Raw genomic sequence first — 15289 nt, forward strand, 5'->3', positions numbered from 1 at the left:
ACAGGGGTACTATGAGAATAAAATAGAGAACCACATACATGCCTCTGGGCTCCTCAGATGTATGGTACCATAAAAGTGAAAGATCTGGGATTCTTCAAAAACAATCCAGTACAGATTGGATCCATACTAATTTATCCAAGGAAAATGCAATCCTTTTGCCAGAGCAGTTTCAACAAATGCCAAGTTGCTAGTCAGTTTGTCCTTCCAAACTATTTGCACCTCAATATATATCAATATCTTAATGTTGGGGTCAATGTGTGTTGGACAAAATATTTTACAAGGTTCTAGAGATGTGAAGTAGTTTCTCCATACATATATTTCTGTTCTGAGCCGACATCCCTGTTTTCCGCCCCTTGATAGGTATGTCTTCCAGCGAAGAAACAGTCATGGTCCAGCACCAGGATTTTCCAGATAAGTGTAATTGCTTTGGTTGCTGTTATGGCACTTTGGTAAGAGAAGCACATTAATTGGATGTTTGGGTTTAAAAAAATTATTCAAATTTATTCTTTCTCTCTTATGACAAATTATTTCTTTTTCTTTTGTTTAAAATGGCACAATCACTGGAGCATTGGGACAATAGGCTTAGCAGGTTCTCGGAATTCCAAGCTTTAATTCTTTTTCTTTTTTTTAAAGCAAGTCTCTAGCCTTTTCCCTTGTGGAGATATGCCTTTTCCCTTGTATATCTGCAAGGGTTGGGGCTAGAGACTTTTTTTTTTTTTAAATGAAGGCTGGGAATTCAGAGAACCTGCTAAGCCTATTGTTACAACACTCCAGTGATATATCAATATTTAGTGCCTTTTTTAAAAGGGGGGACAGGCTGTGATACCACCAATAATACCACCAATGCCGACAGCACCACCCCTTCAAAATTTTCATTATTGAAGGAATGTGTGCAAGAAAATAAGCTAACTCCACAATGATAGAAATGCACAGTGAGGGAGGACGTGTGTAAGAACCATGGCCAAACCAATTCCAGTGCTTGTGGATCGACTCCCAAGAAAACCAGGAGTAAGTTGAGCATGTGGGAAAGCCTGGTCTCTGGGAAAAAAAACTCTTACAGACCTGACTAGAAACAGTTCAAAATGTGTTTGCCCAGCCTATTGGCAATCTAAGGGCTTTATACCATATCCTTGGAAAATTAGTGAGTGCTTTTCCAGTTCTGTTTCTGAGCTCTGTCAATGATGCTGGATATCTATCTATGGAATCAATAAATGTCTCATTACAGCGTTACAACGATGTCAACCCTTTATGTACTAAGCATACCAGAGCAAGATATTGTCCCTCCTGAATACAGGCAAGTGTTTTATCTGTTATTCATTCACACATTTGGACTTGAATTCCTTTCTGTTCTAAATACTCTGGGAAGATATCAGCATATTTAAAGTATATAACATGTCATAATGTATCTGGCATTAAGAAAATTTACAAGCCTCCAAGGGATGGAATTCTACTCTTGAATAGCATTTGCTGTTTCATACACAACCTTGTCTTATAGGCCTGGAGTAGGAATGGAACACTTGCATAGGCTTCCAGATTGTCACTTCCATTCATGCCTTGTTGACTTCTAAATTATTGTAATGTTTTCTACATGGGGCTTGAAGACTGTCTGGAAACTTCAGCTTGTTCAAATAGTACTACATGGCTGTTGTTGACTATGAGCAGGAGGGAACATATTATACCTGTGCTTCATGAATTGCATTTGAAACCTTTATGTTTCTGAGCATAGTTCAAGGCCCTAGGTTTGACCTTTAAAGCCCTAATTGGTTGAATCCCAATTCACACATTACAGAGGTTAAGTGCAGGGCCCCAACTTCTGTGTCTTATGTCACAGTCATACAGAAGTTGCAAGTTCTCAATTTCTGCATGTGTGCTGCCTGATTCATATCATGACTGTGGCATGCATGGAGAAGGTGCTTAAGCCTTCCCCCCCCATGCCATTTTCCTGACCAGCAATGGTCCTGAGAGTACACTATCTGGCCTGTTGGGAAAATCCTTGGGCACACTTGTGGGCTTCTCCAATAGACCAAATAGGGCCTCATGGATCGTTTCCGGTCAGAAAAATGATGTGGGGAAGTGTCAGCAAGGGCAGGAAGGTTGAAACCCCTTTCTCTCACCCAAGTATATTTTTAAAATTTATCCCTCTTCTCCCCTGCACTTGGGCTTCCTTTATGTGAGTGTGTGTGTCTCCACCTCTGACAATGGCCATTTTGTGGTTGGCTCTGCCTCCCACAGTGGCCATTTTGTGGATGCACCCACCCCCTTGTGTCAGAATTGCAAAGGTGCCTGCAGGCTCAGAAAAGTTGGGGATTCCTGATCCAGAGCACATTGTGCTGCTTAACATTTGTGCTGCTTAACTTTTGTGCTGCTGTTTCTGATTTTCTCATGATTTTAATGATGACTATTTTAAGTTTTTGTTGTTGTTACTTTGAAAGCTTTTACTATAGAGCAGTATAACCACCTGATAAATAAAATAGTGATTCTTGTTGCTTTTGTGCTGGAGTAATGCCTGCATGCTTTGATTTTTTAATTTATTTTATCATCCTTTCCCAGCAATTCAACTAGTCTGATGACAGTTCCTCCATCCATCACCCTTACAGGTACTGGTCTGTAAACTGTTCTTTGAGGTTGAAAATTGTCAGCTGAAATAAAGACTATTATTGATGTATTTAAAATTGTACCATGGAAGCCTGGAATCAACTCTTAGCTTACTTTTTTGTCTTCTAAAAGCTAGTCCTGAAGCCTCAAATATAAGTTTAAAAATATACAGGCAGTGGTGGGGAAACTGTCAGAAGCTGGAGGTGGGGGGCAGCGAGACTTCTAGTCACCAGGGCATATTGGGCTTCAGTGTGCATAGAGTGTTGGGCTTCCTCATGGATAACAAAAGCAGAACAAGCTACTTATAGAAAACAAGCAAATCTGTGCAAACATGATTTGTTTGTGCGTGTTGTTCAAGTTGTGGCATTAGGGTTGTCTTGACACAGAATTTGGTTTTGTTAAACTCCGGTGATGTGAATGTTACTAATGAATGTGTTATTTTCTAGTGACCAGATATAGTACAGTGTCCTCAACCACCAAACCTACCACAAGCATACCTGAAGTGAATTTCTGTGGTATTTTGCAATGTCATAAAACTTACTGCTGTCCACTTCATCAGGCAGTAAGAAAAGATCTAAATTATCAGAAGATGAAGACAAAGGAGGAGAGTAAGTTAGATCATGAACTAAGATTGTATTACTACTGCTCAGAAGAAGGATGAATGTATTCAGCAATGGTTGTTTTACAACCATTTTTAGAGCCATGGTATGGTAATTGCTACTGAAGATAAATTTCTCTGGGTGGTGACATACCTGCACATACCCAAGGAAGAATATATGATGAGGGGAAAATGCCAATCAAAAAGACAGTGTAAATGGCCCATAGTTGCATGGTTCCAGACAATCATCTGCCGCATCCCACTATCTGATTTCTCCTTTTCTCAAAAACCTCCAAGGAAGGAACTTCCACAACTTCCCTGAACATATAGACTCCATTTAGATGTAGGGCCAAACTAGGATATGATGATTGCTGAGTGAGTCTTGGGTTGTTCATGCACGGGAGTTTTTCCTGAGGCTCGTTGCTTGCTAGCCCACACTTTCCTGTTGGGAGTTTATGCACCAGCTGTCTCCAAGCTCAAATCAGGAAGTATTTGAATCCCCACCCCTTGAAATTCTGCTTTGTAATTGTCTGCAGTGAGGGAAATGTTTTCCCCTGAAACCCAATTGCCACATTAAAAAAGCATTTTAAGAACGAAAACAAAAAACGGAGCTATTTGAAAGGAACTGTGGGGGGGGGGGAAGAAACCCAAGCTTCATTTTTAAAAGCCTTCTGCTTAGAAAGAACTCCAAGGAAGCCAGAAGTATTTGAATCCCCACCCCTTGACACACTGCTTTGTAATTGGCTGTCCACTTGCTCTGAGAGAAACCAAGCTTCTGTCTCCCGTGCTTTGCTTTATGCATGGGGATTTCAAGCGGGCTGAACTCAGGGGAGAGGGAAGAATTGGGTTAACAGAGGGATGGGAAGTCCTGGGATTTGTGAGGGCTGGCAACGAAGTCATCACTAATGGAGAGAAAACACATGCATAATTCCAAGGAACAACCGATCTTGGTCTTGTACGCTCTCATCTCTCATCCTGCACTGTGATCATCTCCCTGACATCCTTTTCATTTGATCTATGTTTTGGGACTATTATACCACCAACTTGTTAAAGGGTTCAGATCACTAATACATTTAGATCTGAACATGCCTTATAGCAGTGGTTTTCAAATCATATATGGAGGACCAGAAAGCAGCCCATAGATATCTTAAGGAGAAACTATATTTGTTGCATGTAATTCTATCTGGCAGAGAACTGAAGCACCATGAAATGCACTGAGGGATAAAATCCTCTGGGGTGTGGAGGCCCTACACGAAGGGGGCTTTCATTTTTGTGGTCCTGCTGGGAACTGCATTTTGCCACATGCCCTTCCCAGGTGCTGAGGGAAATTCCTTCCCCATCTGAGTGGTGGAGAAGGTCAGTTTATCAACAATTTCTAAAAACACAAAACACTCAGTGGGACTGTGACTTTAAAAATGGGAGGCCAGCATAGTGTATATGTGTGTGACTGTTTCCCTTTGTGCCATTTTCCTGTCAACAAGTGCTATCCCCGAATTGTGTTCACATCTACTCACTCCCTTCTTTTCATGCTCTCGCCCCCTCTTCAAAGTTATGTGCCCCTATAAATTTTACCAAATACTGCAGAATGGGAAAAAGTGCCTTCTCACAAAACTATCATAAGCCTTCTTTAAGGGACCTGTAAATCCATAATTCTTCAAGCCTGTCCTGGATTGACTGTCTGGAGATATAAAAGCTCGTTTTGATGTCTGTCGCATATTTCCTTTTGTCACACAATTCTTTTGATTTGTGAAGGCCGCCTTCAAGGAGATAAATGCCAATTCTTCTTCCAGGAAATAAAAGAAAAGGACTATTGGAACAAAACTGGATTGAGAAGCCTGACCTTGGAAATGACTGTGAACTTATTTTCTTTAAAAAAGAATTCATTGAAAACACTTCAGTTTTAACATATCTGTAGATCTGGTTTATGAGATTATGAATATTCAACCTGTTGCTAGGAGGTCTTGTGCATCTGTTCAGTATCTGGTCCATTATAACTTCCTTGCACGTGTTATTTCAGGGAAGGACAAGCAGGCGGCTCATGAAGAATACATGGGGGAGGGACTGGGAGATATTTCCCCTCAATATCCCGCTCCAGGATTTTCTCAGGGACTTAATTAGCCTGGTCTCTCCTCCCTTCCTTTTTTCTTTTAAACAGCTTTCAGCTTCTCTCAATATTCCATCCCTTCTGGGGTATATTTAGTATCAGGCCTTTTCTCTCGCTTCCCTTTTATTGCAGCATTACCCTTGTAGGCTTGACCTCTTATCAGTTTGGCTGATGTGACAAGAGGAATGGAAATGTGTCTTGACTATCTTCTTAATGGGCCCTGAGTGTAAGGAAAAAAGTTTTGTTTAAGTGCCTGTTAGGGCCTGGAAGAGGTGGACCTCACCTATCTGATGGTGGGTAGACAGATGCAGGGGCGGACTGGCCATACACCAGTAGCATTCCTTGGGGGTGGGGTGGTCACTACCCAACTGACGAACAGTGTGTGTGTGGGGGGGTTGGTGGCTTAGGGTTGCCAGGTCTTCCTGGCCCCTGGCAGGGGATGTGGGGGGGAGAGTTGCCAGCTGCAGGTTGGGAAAGTCCTGGATGTTTGGTGATGGAGCCTGGGGAGGACAGGGACCTAAGTGGGGTACAATGCCATAGAGTCCACCCCCCAAAGCATCCATTTTCTCCAGGGGCATTGATCTCTGTAGCCTGGAGATGAGCTGTAATTCTGGGGGGTCCCCAGGTCCCACATGGGGGCTGGCATCCCTATGGTGGCTGACAGTGGGAGTGGAAGAGAACTGGCAGTCCTACATACTAGCCCGGCCCAATCTGTTGCCCCCTAGCTGGCACCAACACAGTAAAGCAGGTTCTAGCTTTGCTGCAGTGACTCTGGGTAGAAGGTGATGGGCAAGCAGTGACTACCAGAGGTAGCAGCCCCAGCTCCTCTCATCTGGCTCCATCAGTCCCCAGCTGCCACCTAGCCCCACTGGCCAGTGGGAAATTGGGGGCCAAGCAGGTGAAGATGAGCTGCGGCCACCAAAGGTTGAGGGAGGTGGGAGGAGAGGACCATCCCTGGCAGGCACATCAGTGCAAGGGGGGGGGGCAGCATGGCACCTTTTCCAGGGCCAGTTTACTGTCTGTCCCTGACAAGGTATATATGTGTGTGAACAGAAAGTGCAGTTTTGATACTGAACAAGACAGAGAGGAAGGCAGACTCTGCTGGAGTTGGTGGAAGCACCTGGGGGATGCATAGAGTTGCCAAACTCCAGGTACTAGCTGGAGATCTCCTGCTATTACAACTGATCTCCAGCCGATAGAGAGCAGTTAACCTGGAGAAAATGGCCACTTTGACAATTGAACTCTATGGCATTGAAGTCCCTCCCCTCCCCAAACCCCACCCTCCTCAGGCTGCACCCCAAAAATCTCCCACCAGTGGTGAAGAGGGACCTGGCAACCCTAGGGATGCAGGATTCCCTTCTCTGTATATGTGATGTGTGGTAGTGGATTTGCTGCTTTGTAGCAGTGCCTCTGTGCCTCCACCTGTGCTCTATGTGTATATTAGTCAATCAAGTAAATACTGCAATGATTAGGGTGGCCAACTGCCAGGTAGTAGCAGGAGATGTCCTGCTAATTCAACTGATCTCCAACCAATAGAGATCAGATCACCTGGAGAAAAATGGCCGCTTTGGCAATTGAAATCTATGGCATTGAAGTCCCTCCCCTCCCCAAACCCTGCCCTCCTCAGGCTCCGCCCCCCAAATATCCTGCTGGTTGAGAAGAGGGACCTGGCAACCCTAGCAATGATGCCTAAAGCATTCTCTTCACCAAAGGGAACCAGCCCAAGTAAAATCCTATCCCTGGCATTCCTCATCACTCCATCAAGCGGGCATGCATAGCATTATTGTAGGTGCCTGTCCCATCTCTTCTTGTCTGAAAGGGTTAGTGCCTGAAAGCAGAAATGTGGGGATATTGCAGATACTAGTCCTACCTAGTTCTTGCAAGCGAGTCTGGGATAACCACTTGGGATTGAGCTGAAGTGGTGATGCATGAAACAAACAGGCCGTGCTGGGAAGGAAGTGCTAATGCAGGGGCAATTGCTAATGGAAGCAGGCATATGGCAAATTGTGTGGCAGGCTTACGTAGGACATTGGAGAGCAAGATGAACTTTCCTGTGCAATGTGGCGCATGCCCAGTGTCTCTTTTAAAGCTGTCGGCTGCTACACACGCAGCATTAACACACCAGAGATCTGTAGCTTGGGCTGGTAGTCTGCTGAATTGCTAATGTGGCATGTGTACCTGCGTGCACACAAATCCGGAAGTGCCCACCGGTGTCGTTTTTAAATCAGGCCACAGATTTTTCTACTTGCATGTTTCTTAAGCAGTAGGCAAGTCTATATTACTAAACCCTTTTACATGTAAAATGTTATTGTTCTTTAACAGTGATTTACTGTTAAACATTTCATTTTTCAAGTTTCTCAGCTTGAGAAATAATCTAGATAAAAATGGTTCTGTTTATTTTTTTAGGGATCGATACAACAATCACATCTATTCAGATTTTACAGACACAGCAAAAAATTGATCATCGCTATTGCAGCAAAAATCTGCAGTGCGGGTTGGTAAAATGATTTTATTGATGGAGTGCCAAAACGCAATATGTTGGGTTGGGCTAGGGGTTAATCTGCCACCACCAAAACCTTTCTTTGCATCAGGGTAACACTGGAAAAACCAGAAAGTCTACTTCAGTCGATCTTTGTCATAATCTAGTTAATCTAGTTTCTCCAGTTCTGGAGGTGCAAAATCCCCCAGTAGTTTCTGTGAATGATTTTGCTTCACCAAAAATTGCCATTGAGTATTTGGGAGGTTAATCTATACATGTTAATATGACATTTTCACAAGGATGGGATTTTCCAAAGTTATGATTTTGCACTTTATCTCAGATGTTAGCAAATTAACAATGGGTTGGCTGGCTAGCGTGAACAATGAAACACTATTCCTCCTAATTATTCTCCATTCAAACAGCTGGCTGGCTTGCTGGTGCATATCACCAATGTCCTTTCAAACAGCTGAGAAGCTTGTTATGGTCCCCAATGCTGGGATATTGCTCATCATTGCTGCCCATTCAACTGTCTGATCAACTTGATACTGTGCATTAGACCCCTTATGGTTTTGTGAATTTCATACATGTTTTTACTTTTAATTATTTTAAGTCTCGTTGATGTTACTCTAATTTTAGGTCTGGAAATTACAGTTACTTTATTCCCATTAACAAATATACACCCGTCAAGGTAAAAATCTCACTGGAATTCAAGTAAGTACAGGGGCAGTTTTGACTATGGACAAACTATTTCCCGTAACATAGCTAGTATTGTGTATATTCAGGCCATGCTCTGGGCAAAGGCTTAACATATCTTAACAATGGGAAAGGTTAGCTATTCTACAACAAAATGAAGAGTCAATTTCCTTGAACCAATAGAGCCACTCTTTCTGACATTCATGTCAAAACCTCTATTAACTTTAATAGAACTGGGTCCCATCCTTAAAACCAATTAATAATTTGCTCCTGATATTGTCAGTGCAGTCTTAAGGTGAATTACACCCTTCTAAGTCCATTAAAGTCAATGGGCTCAGAGCAGTATCATTCTGCACTGTAAGCGAGCAACATCATTGAACTTGCACAATGCTGCAGATCAGCTTCCACGAGTAGGTGAGTCCATCAGTGGCATGCTCACTAAAGTTGATTGGCAACAATTGAATGAGTTTTTTCCTTGTATGTTACAACTTTTTGCACATATGTTACTTCATCTGTTAAATTTAAATTCAGCAAATATGATTGGCCCATAGATTTTAAACTTAATAACATCTGCAATCAATTTTGTACTTAACAAGTTTAGTATTAGGCACATTCCCGTGAGACTCTGATAACCAATCAAAGGATAACCAGCCAAGGGGGAGGAAGAGAAGGGGAAAGGAAGGGACAGGAACAGAAAAAAGTACCAAGGGAAACTACTGCGGGGATGGAGGGAGGGGTGGGGAGGCCAGCTAAGATTAAAACTGTCGCTGTTCTCAACCATAGGCCTGGCAGAACATCTTAGTCTTACACACCCTGCAGAATTGAACCAAGTCCTGCAGGGGACGTGTCTCACTTGATAGAGAGTTCCACCAGGCCGGGGACAGAGCTGAGATGGCTCTGGTGCTGGTTGAGGACAGCCGGGGTCAGGGACCACCAGTAAGTTGTTACCAGCTGCATGTAGTGCTCTTTGGGGGGGGGGTGTATACCTTAAAATGGAATTGACTCCCAGAAAATATCTCAGCTCTTGGCTTGTGCAAAAGTAAGCAATGCCCACTGTAGATGTTTTACAGTGCAATCCTAAACCGAGACACACTCTTCTAATCTCACTGACTCCAGTGGATTTAAGGCCAAACTACACATTACCTGTGACACAAGTGTCCTTTTGCAGACAGATGTGATGTCAGAAAATTAATGCTCCCATGCATGCTAGGGCTCAAATTGTCTCATGGGGGGCATGAGAGGCTTCAGCCTTCCATCTATTCCATTTCTCAAACTGAAATGGGCATGAGAGGACCATATCTCCCCCGCTGATAAGACTCCACATGCACCAGCACCTGTAGCCCTTTCGTAAGGCAAATATGCCCCCATGGCTGTTTTGGCTCAGGAAAATGACTTGGGAGGGAAGGCTGAAGCCCCTCCTCCCTGTGTCATGCTCTTGAGCAGAACTGGGCTCCAGCACACTTAGGAACATTAATTCCCTGATACCATGTCTGTCTGCAAAAAGGATACAATTTCCCAGCCTGCCGTGTGTTACAGGTAAGATGTAGTTTGGTCCTCAGAAGTCTGTTAGTCTACTTAGAATGGCACTGCTAGTTCTGCTAGTTCCACAGTCTTAAAGTATAACATTATTTAAACAGTAGAATAGAACATTACAGCTTTTCATATTATCTTTTTTTCCTTGAAGTACAACAGAACCATTAATTATCTTTCAATGCAAAACCACCTATGGAAATCCTTGTTCGTATCATCCTCAAACCCATGAGAAGAGGGAACCCTTTCAGGAAACCACACAGGTATTGTTTTTGTTGACAGCTGGGCTGCCAGGAGCCACCATGAGCTCCCGGACAAAGATTCTACCTGGGGGCCCCTCATATGACTCTGAACCAAACCAAATATCATAACAAATCACTTGGATGACTGGTATCATTCATCTATCATAATAAAAGAATCTGCATGTCCATCTGTCTGTCCATTTGTGGCAGACATAACTCATCAGAAAATAAATCTGGGAATCACAAACTTGGCCACCAGCTTCAGGATGATCATGGGGATTCCAGAGCCAAAAATTAAAGGAACTGGAATATCCTGGCCCTGGTTATCTGCAGACCCCCTCCATGCTATTTTCAATAGAAGCTAAACCAAATTCCAGCTTCTGTTCCACAGTTATTACCACTAAAGCAGATTAACGTTCTATTAATAAGCATGTAAAGGGTGGGGGGATCCTTTTACTACTTTGATAGATTATGGAGAAATATTAACTTCTCTCTTCTGTTCATAATATTAACAAACGTTTGCAGCTGTACTACTATTAAAGATAATTCACAGCCGTGTTAGTCTGTCTGCAGTAGTAGAAAAGGGCAAGAGTCCAATAGCACCTTAAAGACTAACAAAAATATTTTCTGGTAGGGTATGAGCTTTCGTGAGCCACAGCTCACTTCTTCAGAAGAATGCTCATACCCTACCAGAAAATATTTTTGTTAGTCTTTAAGGTGCTACTGGACTCTTGCCCTTTTCTACTACTGCAGACAGACTAACTATTTCTCACCCACCCTGGTTGGCAATTTAGAATGTCTTTAATAGTAGTAGTAGAAAAGGGCAAGAATCCAGTAGCACCTTAAAGACTAACAAAAATATTTTCTGGTAGGGTATGGCTCACGAAAGCTCATACCCTACCAGAAAATATTTTTGTTAGTCTTTAAGGTGCTACTGGACTCTTGCCCTTTTCTACTACTACTATTAAAGACATTCTAAATTGCCAACCAGGATGGATGAAAAATAGTTGAGACCAAGTCTGAAAGGTGGGGGGTGGGAAAAAATTAGAAGTAGGGATAGAGGGATGGCAGATCATGAATGGCAGAAAGCTAAAGGAAGGAGGAGAATAGTGTGGAAAAGAATTATAGAAATGAAGGAAAAGACAAAGAAAAGTTTGTTGTTGTTTTTAAAATTGCTATCACATACCAACAGTGCTACCCCATTGCAAGATCTGGTTGTGCAGGCAAAACTTTGGAGCTGGGTAGAACTAAAGGAAGAGGGAAACCATAGACTGCTGGAGATAATGACCTTATTAGAAGACTGTATCCTGGCAATGGCTGTAGCTTTTCCTGGATGGTCTTGCCTTGCTCCAATGGAGGCTTGGCTGATGGTTTTAACATAGGGTTGCCCACTTGGGAAATACTTGGAGATTTGGAAGTGGAGCCTGGGGGAGGGCAGGGTTTGGAGATGGGAGGGACCTCAGTAGGGTTGCCAACCTCCAGGTATTCAGCAAACTAGAAACAGCACTTCAGAAGCTAGACATAATGATTATAAAGTAGTGGTATTTAATAACATACCCACCACTGATAGTATATAGGCAAAAACATGTGTTGTTAATTATTGCCTTAAAAGTAACACCAAAGAGAGGACTATGCCTTGTTACAAACAAATAACAGTATTATAGGTAAGTCCATGAAAGGGGGTGCCAACCTCCCTTTCTTCCACAGATATGCTTCTTGAGAGTAGCAATTCAGTAGTGCAGTTGTTCTCAACAGAAGCCCGGTGATCTTTCTGTTTCAGCGATTAATGCCTTCTTCAGGGACCAACGCTGGCTGTTATTAACATTCTCTGCGTTGGCCAGCGTTGGTCCCTGAATGTTAATAACAGAGAATGTTAATAACAGCCAGCGTTGGTCCCTGAAGAAGGCATTAATCGCTGAAACAGAAAGATCACCGGGCTTCTGTTGAGAACAACTGCACTACTGAATTGCTACTCTCAAGAAGCATATCTGTGGAAGAAAGGGAGGTTGGATCCCCCTTTCATGGACTTACCTATAATACTGTTATTTGTTTGTAACAAGGCATAGTCCTCTCTTTGGTGTTACTTTTAAGGCAATAATTAACAACACATGTTTTTGCCTATATACTATCAGTGGTGGGTATGTTATTAAATACCACTACTTTATAATCATTATGTCTAGCTTCTGAAGTGCTGTTTCTAGTTTGCTGAGTATCCTACAGCACGCTAACCTTTGTTTACCACAAACCTCCAGGTATTAGCTGGAGATCTCCCACTATTACAACTGATCTCCAGCTGATAGAGATCAGTTCCACTGGAGAAAATGGTCGCTTTGGCAATTGGACTCTATGGCATTGAAGTCCCTCCCCTCCCCAAACCCCACCCTCTTCTGGCTCTGCCTTAAAAATCTCCCGCAGGTGGTGAAGAGGGACCTGGCAACCCTAGACCTCAGCAGGGTGTAAGACCATAGAGTTCACCCTCCAAAGCAGCCCTTTTCTCTAGGAGAACTGATCTCTTGTCATCTGGAGATCAGTTGTAATCCTGGGAGATCTCCAGCCACCACCTGGAGGTTGGCAACCCTAGTTTAGCAGGATCTGAGAAGCAAAGGTTTCCCTCAGCCTCCTAGTAAAATGTTGCAGAAAGGCCCAGACAGCAGTCAGAACAACTGTTTACCGCGCTCTGTGGTCCCTGCACCCCTAGTGGTTGCAGTGCAGAACTGCAGTATAAGTTTTTTAAAAAGTAAATGTGTCCCATGACTGCCACCTGATGCTGGTTTCAGGGGCCCTCCAGCTGACGTGGGCCCCAGGAATTTTGCCCCCCCCAGTGATGCCCCTATGTGTGATGATATGCTGGCATAGAGCTGCTCCACACATTACACATGTTACAGTAAGAATATGCCCATGTTGGGTGGGTGGGTGTCAGTTTCACAATTGTCAGTTTTTGCCATAATCACACATGCTTGAAAACCACTGTGCAGTGCAGCTATCAAATAGGTGTAATCATAACAAAGTCGACCAAGGTGCCAGTTTGGTTGCCTATGATCTCTCTCTGTCTCTTCCCCTCCCCGTTTGTTCTCTAGGGGTTCCATCATATTTGGGATCTTCCTGTAGCCTCCGTTTATGACAGTGCATATCATTTTCGGGTTGCTGCTCCAGTAAGTCTTTGTTTCCAGAGAAAAAGGAGAACAAAACATTTAGCTGTGATTGGGTTCTGTCTTAATCTGCTTTGTTTTGTTCCAACAGGATCTTGCAGACTGTTCAACAGATCCTAACTACACTGGGATATTTTTCACCGATTATTTCTTCTATTTTTATCGCAAATGCAACTAAAAGGCTGGCATTAGCATTTCTTGCAAAAAGGGGCGGCACTGTTAGTGCCACCAACAACTTTATTGTCAGATTATTTTTCTGAGTTAACTTTTTATTCTAGAAATAAATGGAAGTTAAATGGAAGTAAATAAAACTATGTTGTTGTTCATGGTCTTTATGTTACAATCTGTGCTAGTTAAGCGGTGTGATTGCTGACAATTCCAACAGAACATATTTTGATTTAAATAAGATTCAGTTGGCTTAAATCCAGCCATCTGTCTGTCTGATCTACTTGATGAAATGGGCTACAGGTATTCATTTTAGTGGTGTTCTAGAAGAACGTAATTGTAGGGAAACAATCTTACGTTTTTCAGATGTTCCCAAACCAATGAAAGTGATGGGATTTCTATTTGTTTATTGTCTGCTTTTCTCACAAGAATTCAAGACAGATTACACAGAGTGAGTCAGTACAATCAACAAAATGGGACATTCAATAACAAATGCATTAGGTTTTTAGAAGTCTGGAACCACCAAAAAGAACTGAAATGCAGCATAAGTATTAACATGACACATTAGGCTGTACAGAAATTGCATAATAGGATCCTACTTACAATAAGCTATACATCACAGTATAGACCGCAATCCCAATCATTTATCCAAGCAAGCTTGTAAAACCATTTTGTACAGTGCAACCCTATTACTTGTGCAGAAAAGCCCTCTTGAATAGTTCAGTTTTGCATAGTTTGCAGAAAGCCAGGAGAGTGGAGCTTTCCTGACCTTCTTGGGAGGCCATGCCACAAGGTAGAAGCCCCAATGGAGAAAGCATGTGTGCAGGCAGTTGTTGATTTTGCCCATGTGCAGGCTGGCAGCCACAGAAACCCCTACTGACATGAGTGAAGTTTTTGTGACAGATCATAGGGAGAGAGGCAGCCCTGGAAATAAGAGAGTCCAAGGCCATGAAGGGCTTTGTATGTGATAGCCAATATGTTAAACTGAACCTGGTAACAAATGGGCAGCCAGTGGAGCATCTGCAGACAATAAAGACCTTGAAAGTGAAGGCTATGAAAGAGAGGAGCAGCAGCAGGCTGAGATGCCGCAAGCAGAGCAGCCTTGGGCAGATGGGTCCTCCCCATGTCTACAGCCACCCAGCACAGGAGACTCGCCTGTGTCAGAGGTCCAGCCACAGGAAGTGCCACCAGAGAGCCCCCCAAAGCCACTGGAGCAGAAGCACAGGAGACTTGGGGAAGAGCTACATGAGCGAAGAAGGGTTGCTAGATTGAAGGCCCAGCGAGGAGCACTCCCTGCTGACAGTGATAATATTCATGAGTTTCACAAGGCAGAGAATGCTGAGATGGGATAACAAGCAACAGCTGGTTCCCCCCAGGTCTACTTAAGTCATCAAGGAGGCTTGGCTGTTGTGCAAGCAACTTGTTATCAACCTCGGTTCCCTGCTATACTTCCTGGTATCTTGACTTCTTGGACTGACCATAACTCATGCCTTGAACTGCCCCTGTCTGTACTGGTATCTTAGACCCTGAATCGTATATGCCCTTGGGCTGCTTCCCAGACTACACTTTGAGCTTCTGGTCCTCACCCTCTGCCTGCATCATGAAAGGGAGTAACATGCTTGCTCCATCTAGTTCCCGCTAATAGTTGAGCTGCGGTGTTCTGGACCATTTGGAGTTTCTGGGTTGATTTTTAAGGGGAGCCCAATGTACTGTGTATTAAAGTAGTCCAGTCTT

The 15289-nt window shown here is 43.3% G+C and overlaps 1 protein-coding gene across 1 annotated transcript in view; it reads left to right on the forward strand.

The window, feature by feature from the left end:
* MYRFL (myelin regulatory factor like) overlaps nucleotides 1-13596 on the forward strand; it is a 52672-nt gene extending 39076 nt beyond the window's left edge. The window contains exons 16-25 of the mRNA XM_056847126.1: nucleotides 361-449; nucleotides 1226-1294; nucleotides 2551-2603; nucleotides 3042-3203; nucleotides 4984-5046; nucleotides 7704-7791; nucleotides 8413-8487; nucleotides 10154-10262; nucleotides 13319-13393; nucleotides 13482-13596. Of these exons, the coding sequence (XP_056703104.1) occupies nucleotides 361-449; nucleotides 1226-1294; nucleotides 2551-2603; nucleotides 3042-3203; nucleotides 4984-5046; nucleotides 7704-7791; nucleotides 8413-8487; nucleotides 10154-10262; nucleotides 13319-13393; nucleotides 13482-13568 (870 nt within the window). The 3' untranslated portion in view covers nucleotides 13569-13596. The remainder of the gene's footprint in view (nucleotides 1-360; nucleotides 450-1225; nucleotides 1295-2550; nucleotides 2604-3041; nucleotides 3204-4983; nucleotides 5047-7703; nucleotides 7792-8412; nucleotides 8488-10153; nucleotides 10263-13318; nucleotides 13394-13481) is intronic.
* The last annotated feature ends 1693 nt before the right edge of the window (nucleotides 13597-15289 follow it).

This window comes from Euleptes europaea, chromosome 3 (assembly GCF_029931775.1).
Source record: "Euleptes europaea isolate rEulEur1 chromosome 3, rEulEur1.hap1, whole genome shotgun sequence".
Taxonomy (NCBI): domain Eukaryota; kingdom Metazoa; phylum Chordata; class Lepidosauria; order Squamata; family Sphaerodactylidae; genus Euleptes; species Euleptes europaea.